Here is a 13,918-nt window from a genome sequence, read left to right as displayed (position 1 = left end):
GCTACACCGGCAACCCAGGCATTAAAGAATTAGAGTTTTATGCACTGGAAGAGAATGAAAAACTTAGTGCCCTTAAGAATGTCTCTTCATGAGAGAGCTTAGGTAAAAACATTACATAATTTATTCTGTTTATCATTAGCCTTATTATTCTTCCTTAATTAAAACTGATCAAGAGGGCTTCCCTGGTGGCGCAGTGGTTGAGAGTCCGCCTGCCGATGCAGGGGACACGGGTTCGTGCCCCGGTCTGGGAAGATCCCACATGCCGCGGAGCGGCTGGGCCCGTGAGCCATGGCCGCTGAGCCTGCGCGTCCGGAGCCTGTGCTCCGCAACGGGAGAGGCCACAACAGTGAGAGGCCCGCGTAATGCAAAAAAAAAAAAAAAAACTGATCAAGAGACATATGATGTATACAAACACATAACAAAGTTAAAAGGATAGTATATTTGGAGCCTAAAGACACTAGTTCAAGTCCCAGTTCTGTCACTTACTCATTTGCATAACTGAATTTTTGACTTCCGCCCGGAATGGATGGTTTACTAAGATGTGGAGAACTGGAAAGGGCATCTTTGGAACTGAGATGGAAAATGAGACATGCTATTACAATCTAGAGCCGCCCTTTGTACTGCTGGTTCCTTCACTCCTGCTAGTTCCTTTTCCCTGAGTTTTACACTGGAATTATTAGTGTTCAATAAATATTGCACAGCAGAGGTGGTGAAGGAAGACAGACTCTTCACAAAGGAGAGCCATGGGTCCAAGACAGCCCCGAGTCAGAAGACCTGAGACTTAGTCCTTGTGGTCTACACTGTGGATCATGATACCGACCATTTTCTGTTGACTCTGGGCCCCTGTTTTGTCAAATTAAAATGAGGGGGTTGGTCTTCGAAGCTCCCACACCCAGTCTACCCCAGGGGAAAACATTCTCAGGAGCTTCCACTTCGGCAAGACATTCAGTGTAGTTCTTTTGTTTGTTACTCTTGTTTAATACTTGTAAAATGCCACACATTTCCTGGGCTGCGATTATTGCCACTTACTTGAACACTGTTTTCCATCAGCTCCCAGCTCAAAACCAGGGTGGCAGGCACAAGTGAAAGATTCCACTGTGTTCACACAGCGATGGCAGCAGGAAGCAAGCCCTTCAGCACACTCGTTTACATCTGCAGAAAGAGATACACAGGAGCTGTGTCTTCAGAGCTGGAATTAAGGTTTATTTGTAAACTATAAAAATGCACTAAAGCATCCCCTGCCTCTCAACCCCCAACATCAAACGTAACAGTAAAATACCACATAGGTTCCATATTTGCAAATAAACCAACTGCGAATGACATGAACTCTACTGTAGGTCTTATGTTCTCAAACACTTCTTTCTACCTATTAGGACCTACTAGTATCTATTAATTTGAAGAAAGAGAAGACAAACAAAAAAATAGACCTTTTCTATCCTCTAATAATATAGGCAGAAGTCATTGTAATTTGTCTTCATGAATATATATCAAATTCTTAACCAAAAATGGTATCTCTCTGATTTAAGACAGTACAAGTGGCCATATACAAGGCAGATTTGGAGTCTTCATATGTAGCAATCCATGGTGTATATTGTACATATGATTGTTACAGGGCAATGCCATTTAAACAATGGTGCCCTCTCTCTCTCCTGACACTGATGGCCAAGTCTATTCAGTATAACATCATTTTGTGGTCCACGTAGTTTCTGCAGGCCCCCCCTTTAAATGGATAGGTCTCACCATTATTTTCCCAAATAGAACCTCCTCCTTGTACGGTCCTGCATGCCACCCCCCACCAGGACTCTTAAGAGAAATACTCATTTTTCTAAGGTATTTATAAAACCCTACATAGGCAGTAACTTTGGGGACAGACTTTTTAGGAATAATGTACCAGATATTATTAAAATAAAAATTTGAAAAAGATATTATATAGATAAGTATGGATATATGTATATATCTATATATGTATACATTTGTCAATTTTCCACAAATTTTAATAAGATCCTATTCTGTGTCAGAAACTCAGCAAGGTAGGTGCTATGCAAACAGAGGACCAAAGCAGAAATGTTCTCTGTCAGAAAAGTATGTTAACATAATCCACAGAAAACTTTATCTTGGTTTTGGCTTAAAGAAAAAAAAAACTAACTTCACACTAATTTTTATGTCTAATTCTTTTTCAATTTCTTAAAGTGTTTATCAGTCCCATAAGTCAGGAAACATTTTGTATTTTCTTAATTAATGCAAATAAACTGTTTCTCATTTCATAGAAATGCTGTGATAAAAATGAAGGATTCTGTGATTTCTCAGAAGTTATTAAAACAAAGACAGTCCCACAGGAATGACTTCATTTATCAGTGCTGGTCACGAAGTAATTTATCACTTTCATCTTTGAATTGAAGTGTGTCTGTTTTGCTATTTCTAGGAAACAGAAATAAGTAACCTTGTAGTTATAGAGTTTCTTTCTTTTTGGTTTTAATTATTCCTAACTTCTGAGAGCACTCATTTGCACATAGTTGCTTTTCAAAGGTTATCCCCACCTTCTGTAGCCTATAATAAAAAACTCCCTGTGAGGTTATGGAAGGTTTTGAAATATTAATTCTGGAATTCACTTCAGAACGAAAAACAGAAAACAAAAAGAATTAATTCTGAAACTACACCAGATCATTTTTTGTAACTAAAAATTTCACTGAGTTTTTACAGTTTCATAAAAATACCTTTCAGAATGATCAAATAAGAATATAAATGTTCTTTTTTAAGCATAAATGAAAACACCTTTCTCCTAGCTGTTCTGACTAATCAAAACTGAATTACCACAGAATTTCAAACAATTACCCAATTAATCTATCAGTTTCAACTTCCAACCTGCACAGGCCTTTTTGTATTCAGACAGCTGGTACCCTGGGTGACAGGCACTCCTGGCCACGCCATGCTGACTCTGACAGATGTGAGCACATCCATTTCCACCCATGCAGGGGTCCATCGCTAAAAGCAATTAAGCAGTGATAGTTTTCAATTCATTAACTTCAGAAAGATGCACAAAGCAGAAGTGTGGAGAAAGGTAAAAGAGAACTGGGACAGGAGGATTTCTTACATAAAGATGGTAAGGCCTCTGGAAAGTCTTTCCCACTTTCAGATGACGCTAATCCAACAAAATGTTTCCCATTTTGTGATCTGAGCTCCAAAATCTGAACAAATTCAAACATGGATCGAGGTCAAAGAACTGGCTAATTTTACTCTTCTCAAAAGTCCATCTGCTGCCCTCTTGTACCCAAAGTTAAATAGAATCAGCAGGAACTCCTCCACACACCTTTTCATTTTTTCTCCTTCTGTCCCCACCTTTTCTACTCCTTTGAGCAGCAATTATCCTCAGATAAACCTTTCACCTCCTCTAGATCTCCTCTGCCTTTGGATAAGCAACCACGGTGCCAAGAAAAGGCCAACTGGAGCAACATCGGAGAGTCTTAGCTACCGCTGCCATGGAGATGAAATAAAGAAGTTCAGATCCCACTGGAATTAGTGAGTGACCTCCTTCTGATCTCCTTTTCCCCTCACTTGCTCTCATCTTAGTCTTAGTCATATTCTCTGGAAGTCCAAAGTAATGTGAAGCCACACGTCCTATAAGGAGTACCTCCACACAGAGCTTATTTGTTGAATTGATGAGCTAAGTGATCCTGGTCTGACTCTGTACATCAGCCTTGGCTACATTACAAGCTGCTGGGGTGGGAATTCCTACTCCTGTATGTTCCCCATTTCCTTTTTTAAAATAATGCACAGAATATAAAAAGCAGAACAATGAATAAAGCTACCTTGCTCCCACATTCACCCAGTTTCAATGTAACAACTACCACAAAATGCAAGCTGGCAGTACATTAATGCTTGCATGTTTTTGTTAATTTCTTGTAAATCCTTCCAGACTTTATGAAAATATAAGTGATACAAATATCTATCACAGATACAATATACATTGTTCTACTTCTTGCTTTTATGTAGGGAGAGATTGAATTGAATTTGTGGATCAATTTGGGGGAGTATTGCCATTTGAACAACATTAAGTTATCTGATCCATGAACGCGAGATGTCTTTCCATTTATTTTAGTATCTAACTTATTTCAACAATGTTTTGCAGTTTTCATTATATAATTTTGGCACTTCTTTTGTTAAATTTGTTCCTATGTATTTTATTCGATGTTATAATAGCTAGAATCGTTTCTTAACTTTACTTCCAGATTTTTCATTGCTAGTGTATAGAAATCCAATTGATTTTTATAGTTTGATCTTTAATCCCACAACTTAGTTGGATTTCCTTGTTAATTCTAATAGTTTTTTTAGGTGGATTCCTTAAAATTTTCTGTTACAAGGTCCTGTCATCTGTGAACAGAGATACCTTATTTCTTCCTTTCTAGTCTGGATGTCTTCTATTTTCTTGCCTTTTTGCTCTGGCTAGAACTTGCAGTACCATGTTGAATGGAAGTGGCATGAATAGATATCCTTGCCTCATTCCTGATTATAGGGGGGAAGCTTTTAGCACTTCACTATTTAGTGTAAAGTTACTGTGTGTTTCTCATAGGTTCCATTTATTAGGTTGAGGAAGTTCTCTTCTATTTCTAGTTTGTTACGTTCTTTTATCATGGAAGGGAGTTGGATTTTGTCAAGATTTTTTTCTTGCATCTATTGAGATGATCAGGTGGGTTTTGATATGGTATATCACATTAATTGATTTTCAGATGTTGAACCCATCTTGATTTCCTGAGAGACATCCTACTTGATCATAGTGTATAATCAGTTTTATAAATTGTTGGATTTGGTTTACCAATATTTTGCTGAGGATTTTTACATCTACATGCATAAGAGATATTGGTCTGTAGTTTTCTTTTTTGTGAAATCCTTGTCTGATTTTAGTATCAGGGTAATACTGGCCCCATGGAATGATCTGGGAATTGTTCTCTCCTCTTCTATATTTTGGGATAATTTGTGAATAATCTGTATTAATTTTTCTTTAAATGTTTGGTATTATTTACCACTGAAACCATCTCAGTTTAAACTTTTCTTTTGGGAAGGTTTTTTTTTTTTTTTTTTTTTTTGGCAGTACGTGGGCCTCTCACTGTTGTGTCCTCTCCCGTAGCGGAGCACAGGGTCCGGAGGCGCAGGCTCAGTGGCCATGGCTCACGGGCCAAGCCGTTCCGCGGCATGTGGGATCTTCCCAGATCGCGGCACGAACCCGTGTACCCTGAATCGGCATGCGGACTCTCAACCACTGTGCCACCAGGGAAGCCCTGGGAAGTTTTTAAATTACTAATTCTATCCCTCTCTCTCTCTCTTTTTTTTGTTTTCCCCAGGAGGATGTGTGTAGGTCACACACAAATACTACACTATTTTATTTACTTTTTTTTTTTAACCTTTTTTTACAATTTAAATATAGTTAAGGAACAGTATTATGTCAGTTTCAGGTGTATACCATAGTGATTCAACATTTAAATACAGTATGAAATGATCACCATGATAAGTCTAGCTTTACTTATTAAATGTCTAACCAGATTTTCTATTTCTTTAGAAGTCAGTTTCAGTAGTTGCTGTCATTCTAGGAATGTGTTCATCTAAGTTATCTAATCTGTTGTGACACAGTTGTTCGTAGTATATCCTATTTTCTTTTTAAATTTCCTTAGGGTCAGTAGTGATGTCCCTCTTTCATTAATGATTTTAGTTATTTGAGTCATCTTTCCTTTTTCAGTCTAGCTAAATGTTTGTCGATTTTATCGACATTTTCAAAGAACCAACTTTTGGTTTTAATTAATTTTCTCTCCTGTTTTTCTATTCTCTATTTCATCAGTTTCTATACAAATCTTTATTATTGCCTTCCTTCTTTTCTTACCTTTTCTCATCCTTTTTCTCCTTGTGTTGCTCCTGCCCAGTATCAACTCTCTAAAAACTCTTACATTTGAGTCTGTAGATTCAATCTGCCCCACAATTTCACAAAAGTAAAATTTGCTGGACCTTTTCGGTTTTGCTTGTTTTCTTCATTTTTTTTCTGTATGCTTTGTCACAGGTTAAGAAAAAGATGTTGACCTACACAGCCATGTTTATACCAGAAACTTGCTTTCTTTACTCCATAACCCCTACCACCAGCTTTTAAGACCAGCAGTCCCCAACCTTTTTGGCACCAGGGGCTGGTATCGTGGAAGACAATTTTTCCATGGAAGTTGGGGGAGATGGTTCAGGCGGTAAGGCGAGTGATGGGGAGCGATGGGAGGCAGCAGATGAAGCTTCACTCACTCGCCTGCCACTCACCTCCTGCTGTGTGGCCCGGTTCCTAACGGGCTGCGGACCAGTACCAGTCTGCAGCCTGGGGGTTGGGGACCCCTGCTTAAGACAATGGGAGAGGTAACTTTTCTTAACTCTGAAAAGTGAGAAGTCAATTCCACCAGATGTAAGATTATAAAGCATATTGCAGTTATCTTTGATATGTTCTTCTCATTGACAACTACCTCTGGGAACTTCTCTAAATTTACTTTAATCTCTTATTGCCCTTAATGCCTTCTTTATGCCCAAGGTCTCCAACTATGAGGGTTACTGGTCCAGAAATGGCTGCATATAACCTCCCTACAGCAAGCCATTGTACTGTCAAAACTCCCTTCTGTTTTTGAGACTGATTTTAACTGTGAACTTGAGGATTGGGCTCTAGAAAAAAACATATGGATTGGACTCTAGAAAAACCATAAAATAAATCTCCTACAGTGAAGTATTTGATTGTAAATTTGCAGCTTTTATTCTCAGCTGCAGAACATAGGAGGGCATTTGAAAGTAGAATGTGGGCCACAAGTATTATTTACAGTCAAGAAAGACTGAAAAGACATTGGAATGTTTATCTTGTGTTTAGAGATAAAGGACAGTGCCCTTTACGTAGTAGCACTTAAATAGGGCTTGTGATCCTCCAAGAGTAACTGTAACTGGGCTTACCTTCTACAATAAACAATGGATATTGGTCAACAGACAGCACAGGAGGTGCAACACTGAGCAAAGAGAAACAAAAAGCTCAATTATTGCTGAGTTCTGCTGGAGGCAACTTCTGGATTACAGCACATGAAAGAGAAACCAAAGGAGAGCTCAATGATCTTCCTCAACTGGAGAGACAGATCCCACATCATGATTGTTAAGGCAAGTAGAATTTGTGGAGTGCTGGAAAGGGGATGGGAGAGTGTTATGTGGAGAAAAAAAACCTCCAAAATCTATATAATGATCTTTTGAACCTTAGACTAAATATAATTCAATATATACATAGGGTACATCTCCATGAAGTCAGACAAAGAACAACACACTGGAAAGAAGAATAAGGGTAACTGTTAGCCAAACAATTCCCAGAGCACACACAGAGCCAGGAATCAGTTCTCAGCAGCCAAGGTGGAGAAATGTTGTTGACTACACAGGGCATTCAGTAGAGATTCCAGAAGGGCCATGGCTAAGTAGTATGGCTAATTGAACCCCAGAGTAAAGTTTACTCTAGATTCGCCCTAACAAATCTTAAAAACAGTGCTTGACAGGATTAAACTAATCTGTACATGAATTAATTTGGCATCCAGAAAAAAATGTATGATATTTTTTAAAGGAGTACAACAAAAGCTAGCACTCAACTATGTAAAATTCATAATGTCCCATACCACATGAAAAATTAATAAACATCTGTAAAGAGTAAAAAAATGTGACCCATAATCAAGAAAATACTCACTCAGTAAAAACAGACTTAGAAATATTAGTGATGATTAAATCAGCAGATAAGGACATTAAAGTAGCACTATAAATAAACCAAATATGCCTAAAGAATTAAAGAAAAAAACGCATTTAATAAGGAGGAAAATAGAAGATATTAAAAAACTACAAAAGGGAACTTTTGGAGAAGAAGAATACCAGATCTGAAATAAAAATTTCACTAAATGGGACTAACAGCAGATTAGATAATTAGAAAATTATGGAACTTGAAAAAACTTAGAAATATAAATTATCCAAAATGAAGCAAGGAAAGAAAAAAAAACAGCCTACACAATTTAAATAAGAAAGTATGGGTGACCAGTGGGGCAATATTAAGCAGACAATATCAAGTAATTTGAATTTTAGAAGGAGATTCTCTAGTCAAAATACCAGGAAAGAGGCAGCCTAGCAAGACAGCAAATTTCTACAAAATAACCACCCTGCTATAGCCAAACATGACACCAGAGGTTGAGTGGCAAGGCTAGACTATCCCCCTCACCAGGCTGTAATGAGGTGTTTCTCCCCCTCCCTTGGGGTGGTATCAGAGGAAGGTTTTGGAGAGTCAAAACTTTCACTACCACTCTGATAATGAGTCCACCATGGTATCCATGAAAGCCATATGGGAACAGTAAATAGGCACATCTACACTTCCTAGCCAAGTGGCATCAGTGGTGGCCCAGTGCAGAGCTAGAATTCCCATCCCTGCACAGAAGTAATGAGTCATACTCTCCTCAGGAGTTCACAGAAGCCAGATAGGAAAGTTGGACTTCTACCTCGATCAGGCAATAACAGGTGGCATTCTCCCCTTATCTTTCCTAGAGTTGTGTCAAAGAAAACCAACTAAGATAGAAGATTTAAATGAGATATAAAGTCTCATAACATAATACACAAAATGTCCAGGTTTCAATAGAAAATCACTAATAATATCAAGAATCAGGAAAATCTCAAAATGATTTAAAAAGTCAACCAATAAATGCCAATATCAAAATGTTAGAAATGTTAGAATTATCTGACAAAGATTTTAAGCCACTATTATAAAAATGCTTCAATAAGCAATGACAAACATGCTTTAAACAAATGAAATAGAGTCTCAGCAAAGAAATAGAAGATATGAAGAACCAAATGGAAATTTTAGAACTGAAGAACACAATAACTGAAATAAAATATCAATGGATGTGCTAAAAAGCAGAATGGAGGGGACAGAGGGAAGAATCAGCAGATGGAAGATAGAACAATAGAAATTACCCAACTGAACAACAGAGAGAAAACAGACTGAAAAAGAAAAGAAAAAAAAAAAAAAAGGAGCCTCAGAAGCCTATGGAACTATGATAAACTACAGCATTGTGTCAATTAAGTCTTAGGGGATAGAAGAGAGAAAGTGGGGCTGAAAATATATTCAAAGAAATGAGGCAAAAAATGTATCAAATTTGATAGGACATAAATCTACAGATCCAAAAACCTGAGTGAAGCCCAAGCAAATTAACCCCACCAAAACTGATCCTAAGGTACACCATAGTCAAACTTCCAACAATTAAAGTCAAAGGAAAAATCCTTAAAGCAACAAGAAAGAAATGATACCTTATCTATCAGAGAAAAATGTGAAATAACAAAAGATTTCTCATCAGGAATCATGGAAACCAGAAGGAAGTGACAACATTTTTCAACTGATGAAAAAAAACACAACCCAGGATTCTATATCCAGCAAAATTACCCTGCAGGAATGAAGGAGAAACCAAGACCTTCCCACATGATGGAAAGCTAAGAGAATTTATCTCCAGCAGACTACTCTGAAATAATGTCATTTTTCTAAATAGAAGGGAAATTATTTTTTTTAAAAAAAAGGGAATAGTGCAACATCAGGAAGAAAGAAAGAACAAGAGCAACAGAAAGAAAGAAAGAGCAACAATAAGAAATATTCTCATTTATAATTCCTTTTCTTAATTTTATTATTCTTATTAATATTTATATATATATTATTTATATATAAATACAAAAAACTTTTTCTCCCCTCTTGAATCTTCTAAATCATACTTAATAACTGAGCAAACCCTATAACATTGTCTGATGTGGTTATAAATGTACATAGAGGAAATAGTTAAATAATTATATATGAATGGAGAAGAGTAAAGAGAAAGTAGTTAAGGCCTCTACACTTCACTTGAATTGGTAAAATGATTCTACCAGTAGATAAGTCAGTTATACACAATATAATACCTGAAACAACCAGTAAAAAGCTAGGTAAAGAGACACACTCAAAACTGTTATGGGGCTTCCCTGGTGGCACAGTGGTTGAGAGTCCGCCTGCCAATGCAGGGGACACGGGTTCGTGCCCCGGTCCGGGAAGATCCCACATGACACAGAGTGGCTAGGCCCGTGAGCCATGGCCGCTGAGCCTGCTCGTCCGGAGCCTGTGCTCCGCAGCGGGAGAGGCCACAGCGGTGAGAGGCCCGTGTACCGCAAAACAAAAAAACAAAGAAAAAAAAAAAAACCAGAAAAAATAGATAATATTATTGAAGCAAAGAGCTGTTTTTTTTTAAAACATCTTTATTGGAGTATAATTGCTTTACAATGGTGTGTTAGTTTCTGCTTTATAACAAAGTGAATCAGCTATACATATACCTACATCCCCATATCTCCTCCCTCTTGCATCTCCCTCCCACCGTCCCTATCCCACCCCTCTAGGTGGTCACAAAGCACTGAGCTGATCTCCCTGTGCTATGCGGCTGCTTCCCACTAGCTATCTATTTTACATTTGGTAGTGTATATATGTCCATGCCACTCTCTCACTTCGTCCCAGTTTACCCTTCCCCCTCCCCGTGTCCTCAAGTCCATTCTCTATGTCTAAGAACTGGTTCTTAGATCAATAAAATTGGCAATAGTGACTGACAAAGAAAATAAAAGAAAAGATACAAATGACCAATATCAGGCATGAAACAGGATATCACTATAGACCCTGATGACATCACAAGTATAATAAGGCACTACTGTAAACAACTCTGCCAAATTTGGCAACTTGGATGAAATGGGTTAATTCCTTAAAGTAAATACAAACAACCACAACTCGTTCATATGAAATAGAGAATGTGTATAGACCTATAACTCTGAAAAAATTAATTCATCATTTAAACACTCCCCAAAGAGAAATCACCAGGCCCAGATAGTTTCACTGAAAAATTATACCAAATGTTTAAAGAAGAATTAACATCAATTCTACAATTTCTTCCAGAAAATAGAAAAGGAAATACTTTACAATTTATTTATTTTATGAAGCTTGTATTATTCTAATACCAAAGCCAAGCAAAGACAGTACCTAAAAAAGAAAAAAAAAGAAGAACGAGAATACTATAGACCAGTATCACTCATCAATAAAATTGCAAAAATCCTTCCCAAAATTTTAGCAAGTAGAATCCAGCAATATATACACAAATTATGCAACATGACCAAGTAGGTTTATTGCAGCATGCAAGGCTGGTTCAATATTCAAAATCAATCAATGTACTCTTCATATTTACAGAACAAAGAAGAAAATTCACATGATAGTATCAATCAATGTCAAAAAACATTTGACATAATTCAACGTATTCACGATAAAAAGAAAATGGGAGCACTGAGAACTTCCTCAACTTGATAAAGAGCATATATAAGAAACCTACAACTAACATTATACTTAAAGGTAAAAGGCCAAATTATTTCCCCCTAGGGTTAGGAAGAGCACAAGAATGTTCATTCTCATGGCTCTATGCAACATAGTGCTAAAAATTCTAGCTGGTGCAATCAGGCAAGAAGAGGAAATAAAAGGATCATTGATCAGATAGGAAGAAATAAAACTATTCCTATTTGCATATGACATGATTGTCTGAAAATCCTAAGGAATCTACAAACTCCTAGAACTAAAATGTGAGTTCAGCAAGTCAGCAGGATACAAGATAAACATATAAAAATAAATTGCATTTATACATACTATTAATGAACACATGGACAGTGAAATTAAAAAGACAAAACATCTGCAATTACTCATTTACAGGACACATTTTATATATTTGAATAGATTACATACAATTCTTTGAAGGCAGGGACCTGACTCATATAACTTGATATCCTCATATGACTAGAATCTATATAGAAGGTGCTTTATAAACTGTGGTTTGTTGGAAAGAGGATGCAGCTATCAGAAATTTGGTTTCAGGTATTGGTCTGTTAGAAGCTGGAAAATTGAATGACACAATAGATACACAGTGGTAGACTCTAGATGCATATGAGGGAATAGGACCATGTCCTTGCCCTACTGAACCATTCATTCTGCTGGGTGAGGTAGACAGTATATGAGTAAATCAATAAGAAAAATCATCACAGATTATTCTGAGTGCTGTGAAGGAAATAAACAGGATGATGTGAGAGACGGTAGCTGAAGAGGAGAGCCTGACGGGAAAAGAGAATTTGGGGTAGAGGTCTTAAGACATCGAGGTAGAAAAGGCATAGCATACTCAAGAACAAAAGGAAACCTCTGGATGCACATGTAAGACACTGTGGTCCACAGTAAAGATTTTGGAATTAATTTCAGTTCAGTAGTAAGCCATTGATGATTTTAAATGGAGAAGTGGTAAGGTCAAAAGTAAAATTCCCATGTCTCCCAAATCTTAGTTCAATAATCCTTTATTTTTATTAAAGATGGTTAAAATACGTGTATTTTTTAAGAAAATGCTTCATTACAAAATGGTAGCCCTGAAGCCACATAGGATAAAATCTTTCACTGACTTTGCAATCTTAAAAATCTCTCTGTATCTTGCATTCTTATGCACAGTTAAGGCATTTCAAATTCAAAAGAAATTGCTGTTTCTTTTTTACTTCTGTGTAACTTGAAGAACACAAATAAAAAGGTAATTTGGATGTATGAGTTTGCATGAATTTCACTAAATATGTTAGCTTAAGAGCAGTTTAAAATAATACATTGCAATTTATCTTGAACAGCTCAAACTCTGGCTGAAAATCATTTTAAGAACTTGATTATTAGTCACAATTATCGAAAATGCTTCAGTAAAAAAAAAATTATTTTATATATTATTTTATTATTTTATATATTCCCAGTACAACTTAAAACCTTATTTAGGTTTTTAACAAATATGAGATAAAAATATGATTTAAAAATTGGTTATGACTATAATATTTATTTCAAATGAGTGTTTGTCATATACTTCTACTTTCCAAAGAATGTATTGGATAAACAGCCAGAGAGATATTCTTGACTTATTTGTAAAATTAAACACATACAGCCATCTTGCAAACTGAGCCAATTTACACCTCTGAATTTTAAAGAAAAACTTCTTATAGAATCTGTACAAACGTACACTGAGGCAGCTAAATGTTATTTAATTATAATCAGTGACACAAATTTCAAGCTAAACACCAGAATTTTTTCTCCCTTTATGATGCTCTATTACACTTCCTCAAGTTTTCCAGTCACCAGTCTTCTGACAGTTAAAGATGGAAGAATTAAAGATGCCATGGAAAAGATCTGACTACTTCTGTTCTTAGTATTAAGACCTCCCAAGACTCTCAGGTAACACTTTCTCAAAATGACTTTCTCAAAAGCACATGTTGGTAACCTCCATGTATATCCCCATAGGCCCCAGAGCATTTGCTAAAGGTATTCACTAGTCAGAGTCCCTTGATTTCCTCTCTCTAGAGTCTCACTTTTTGAGTTTCAAAGATGCCTGAAAGCCAGTGACTCTATTTGTAAAGTTAAGATATCCAAGTTTAACAAAATACCCATGTGGCTAAACAATGCACCTCTTCATATATGAGGGTTTATTGGCATTTTACCAGGGAATGTGTTCTGGTCCAAGAAATATATTCCTAATGAAAATTACTTGGCTATATGGCAATAAAATATCCCCTCTAAAATCCCAACAGCTTCCTTAATTGTTGATATTTTAAATATATGGGGTCTCTATATGTGCAGCAATTCTAGGTAGAGGACTTCTGTGACCTTGGCATTGTTCTCTGGACCAATTCTTACTCTTCTTTCAAAGCTTAACTTAGATATCATCTCTTAAAAGCTTTTTCTGAAGCCCTTTAGGCTGGTTTACATGACATGTACTGGGGTTCCTATAATATATTATGTACAACTTTACTACTGTGTACTCTTCATGCATTTGTCTCCCCCACCAGACCATGAGCT

At 36.7% G+C, this 13,918-nt stretch overlaps 1 protein-coding gene across 1 annotated transcript in view; it reads right to left on the bottom strand.

The window, feature by feature from the left end:
• LOC101332404 (EGF-like and EMI domain-containing protein 1) overlaps positions 1–13,918 on the bottom strand; it is a 55,928-nt gene that overhangs the window by 11,950 nt on the left and 30,060 nt on the right. Inside the window, exons 3-4 of the mRNA XM_033855202.2 lie at positions 2,863–2,982; positions 1,030–1,152 (exon numbers count right to left, since the gene is read on the bottom strand). Coding sequence (XP_033711093.2) covers positions 1,030–1,152; positions 2,863–2,982 — 243 coding nt within the window. The remainder of the gene's footprint in view (positions 1–1,029; positions 1,153–2,862; positions 2,983–13,918) is intronic.

Source organism: Tursiops truncatus, chromosome 4 (assembly GCF_011762595.2).
Source record: "Tursiops truncatus isolate mTurTru1 chromosome 4, mTurTru1.mat.Y, whole genome shotgun sequence".
NCBI classification, from domain to species: Eukaryota; Metazoa; Chordata; class Mammalia; order Artiodactyla; family Delphinidae; genus Tursiops; species Tursiops truncatus.
The sequence above is the reverse complement of the archived record's forward strand: the minus strand, read 5'-3'. Positions and strand labels throughout refer to the sequence as shown.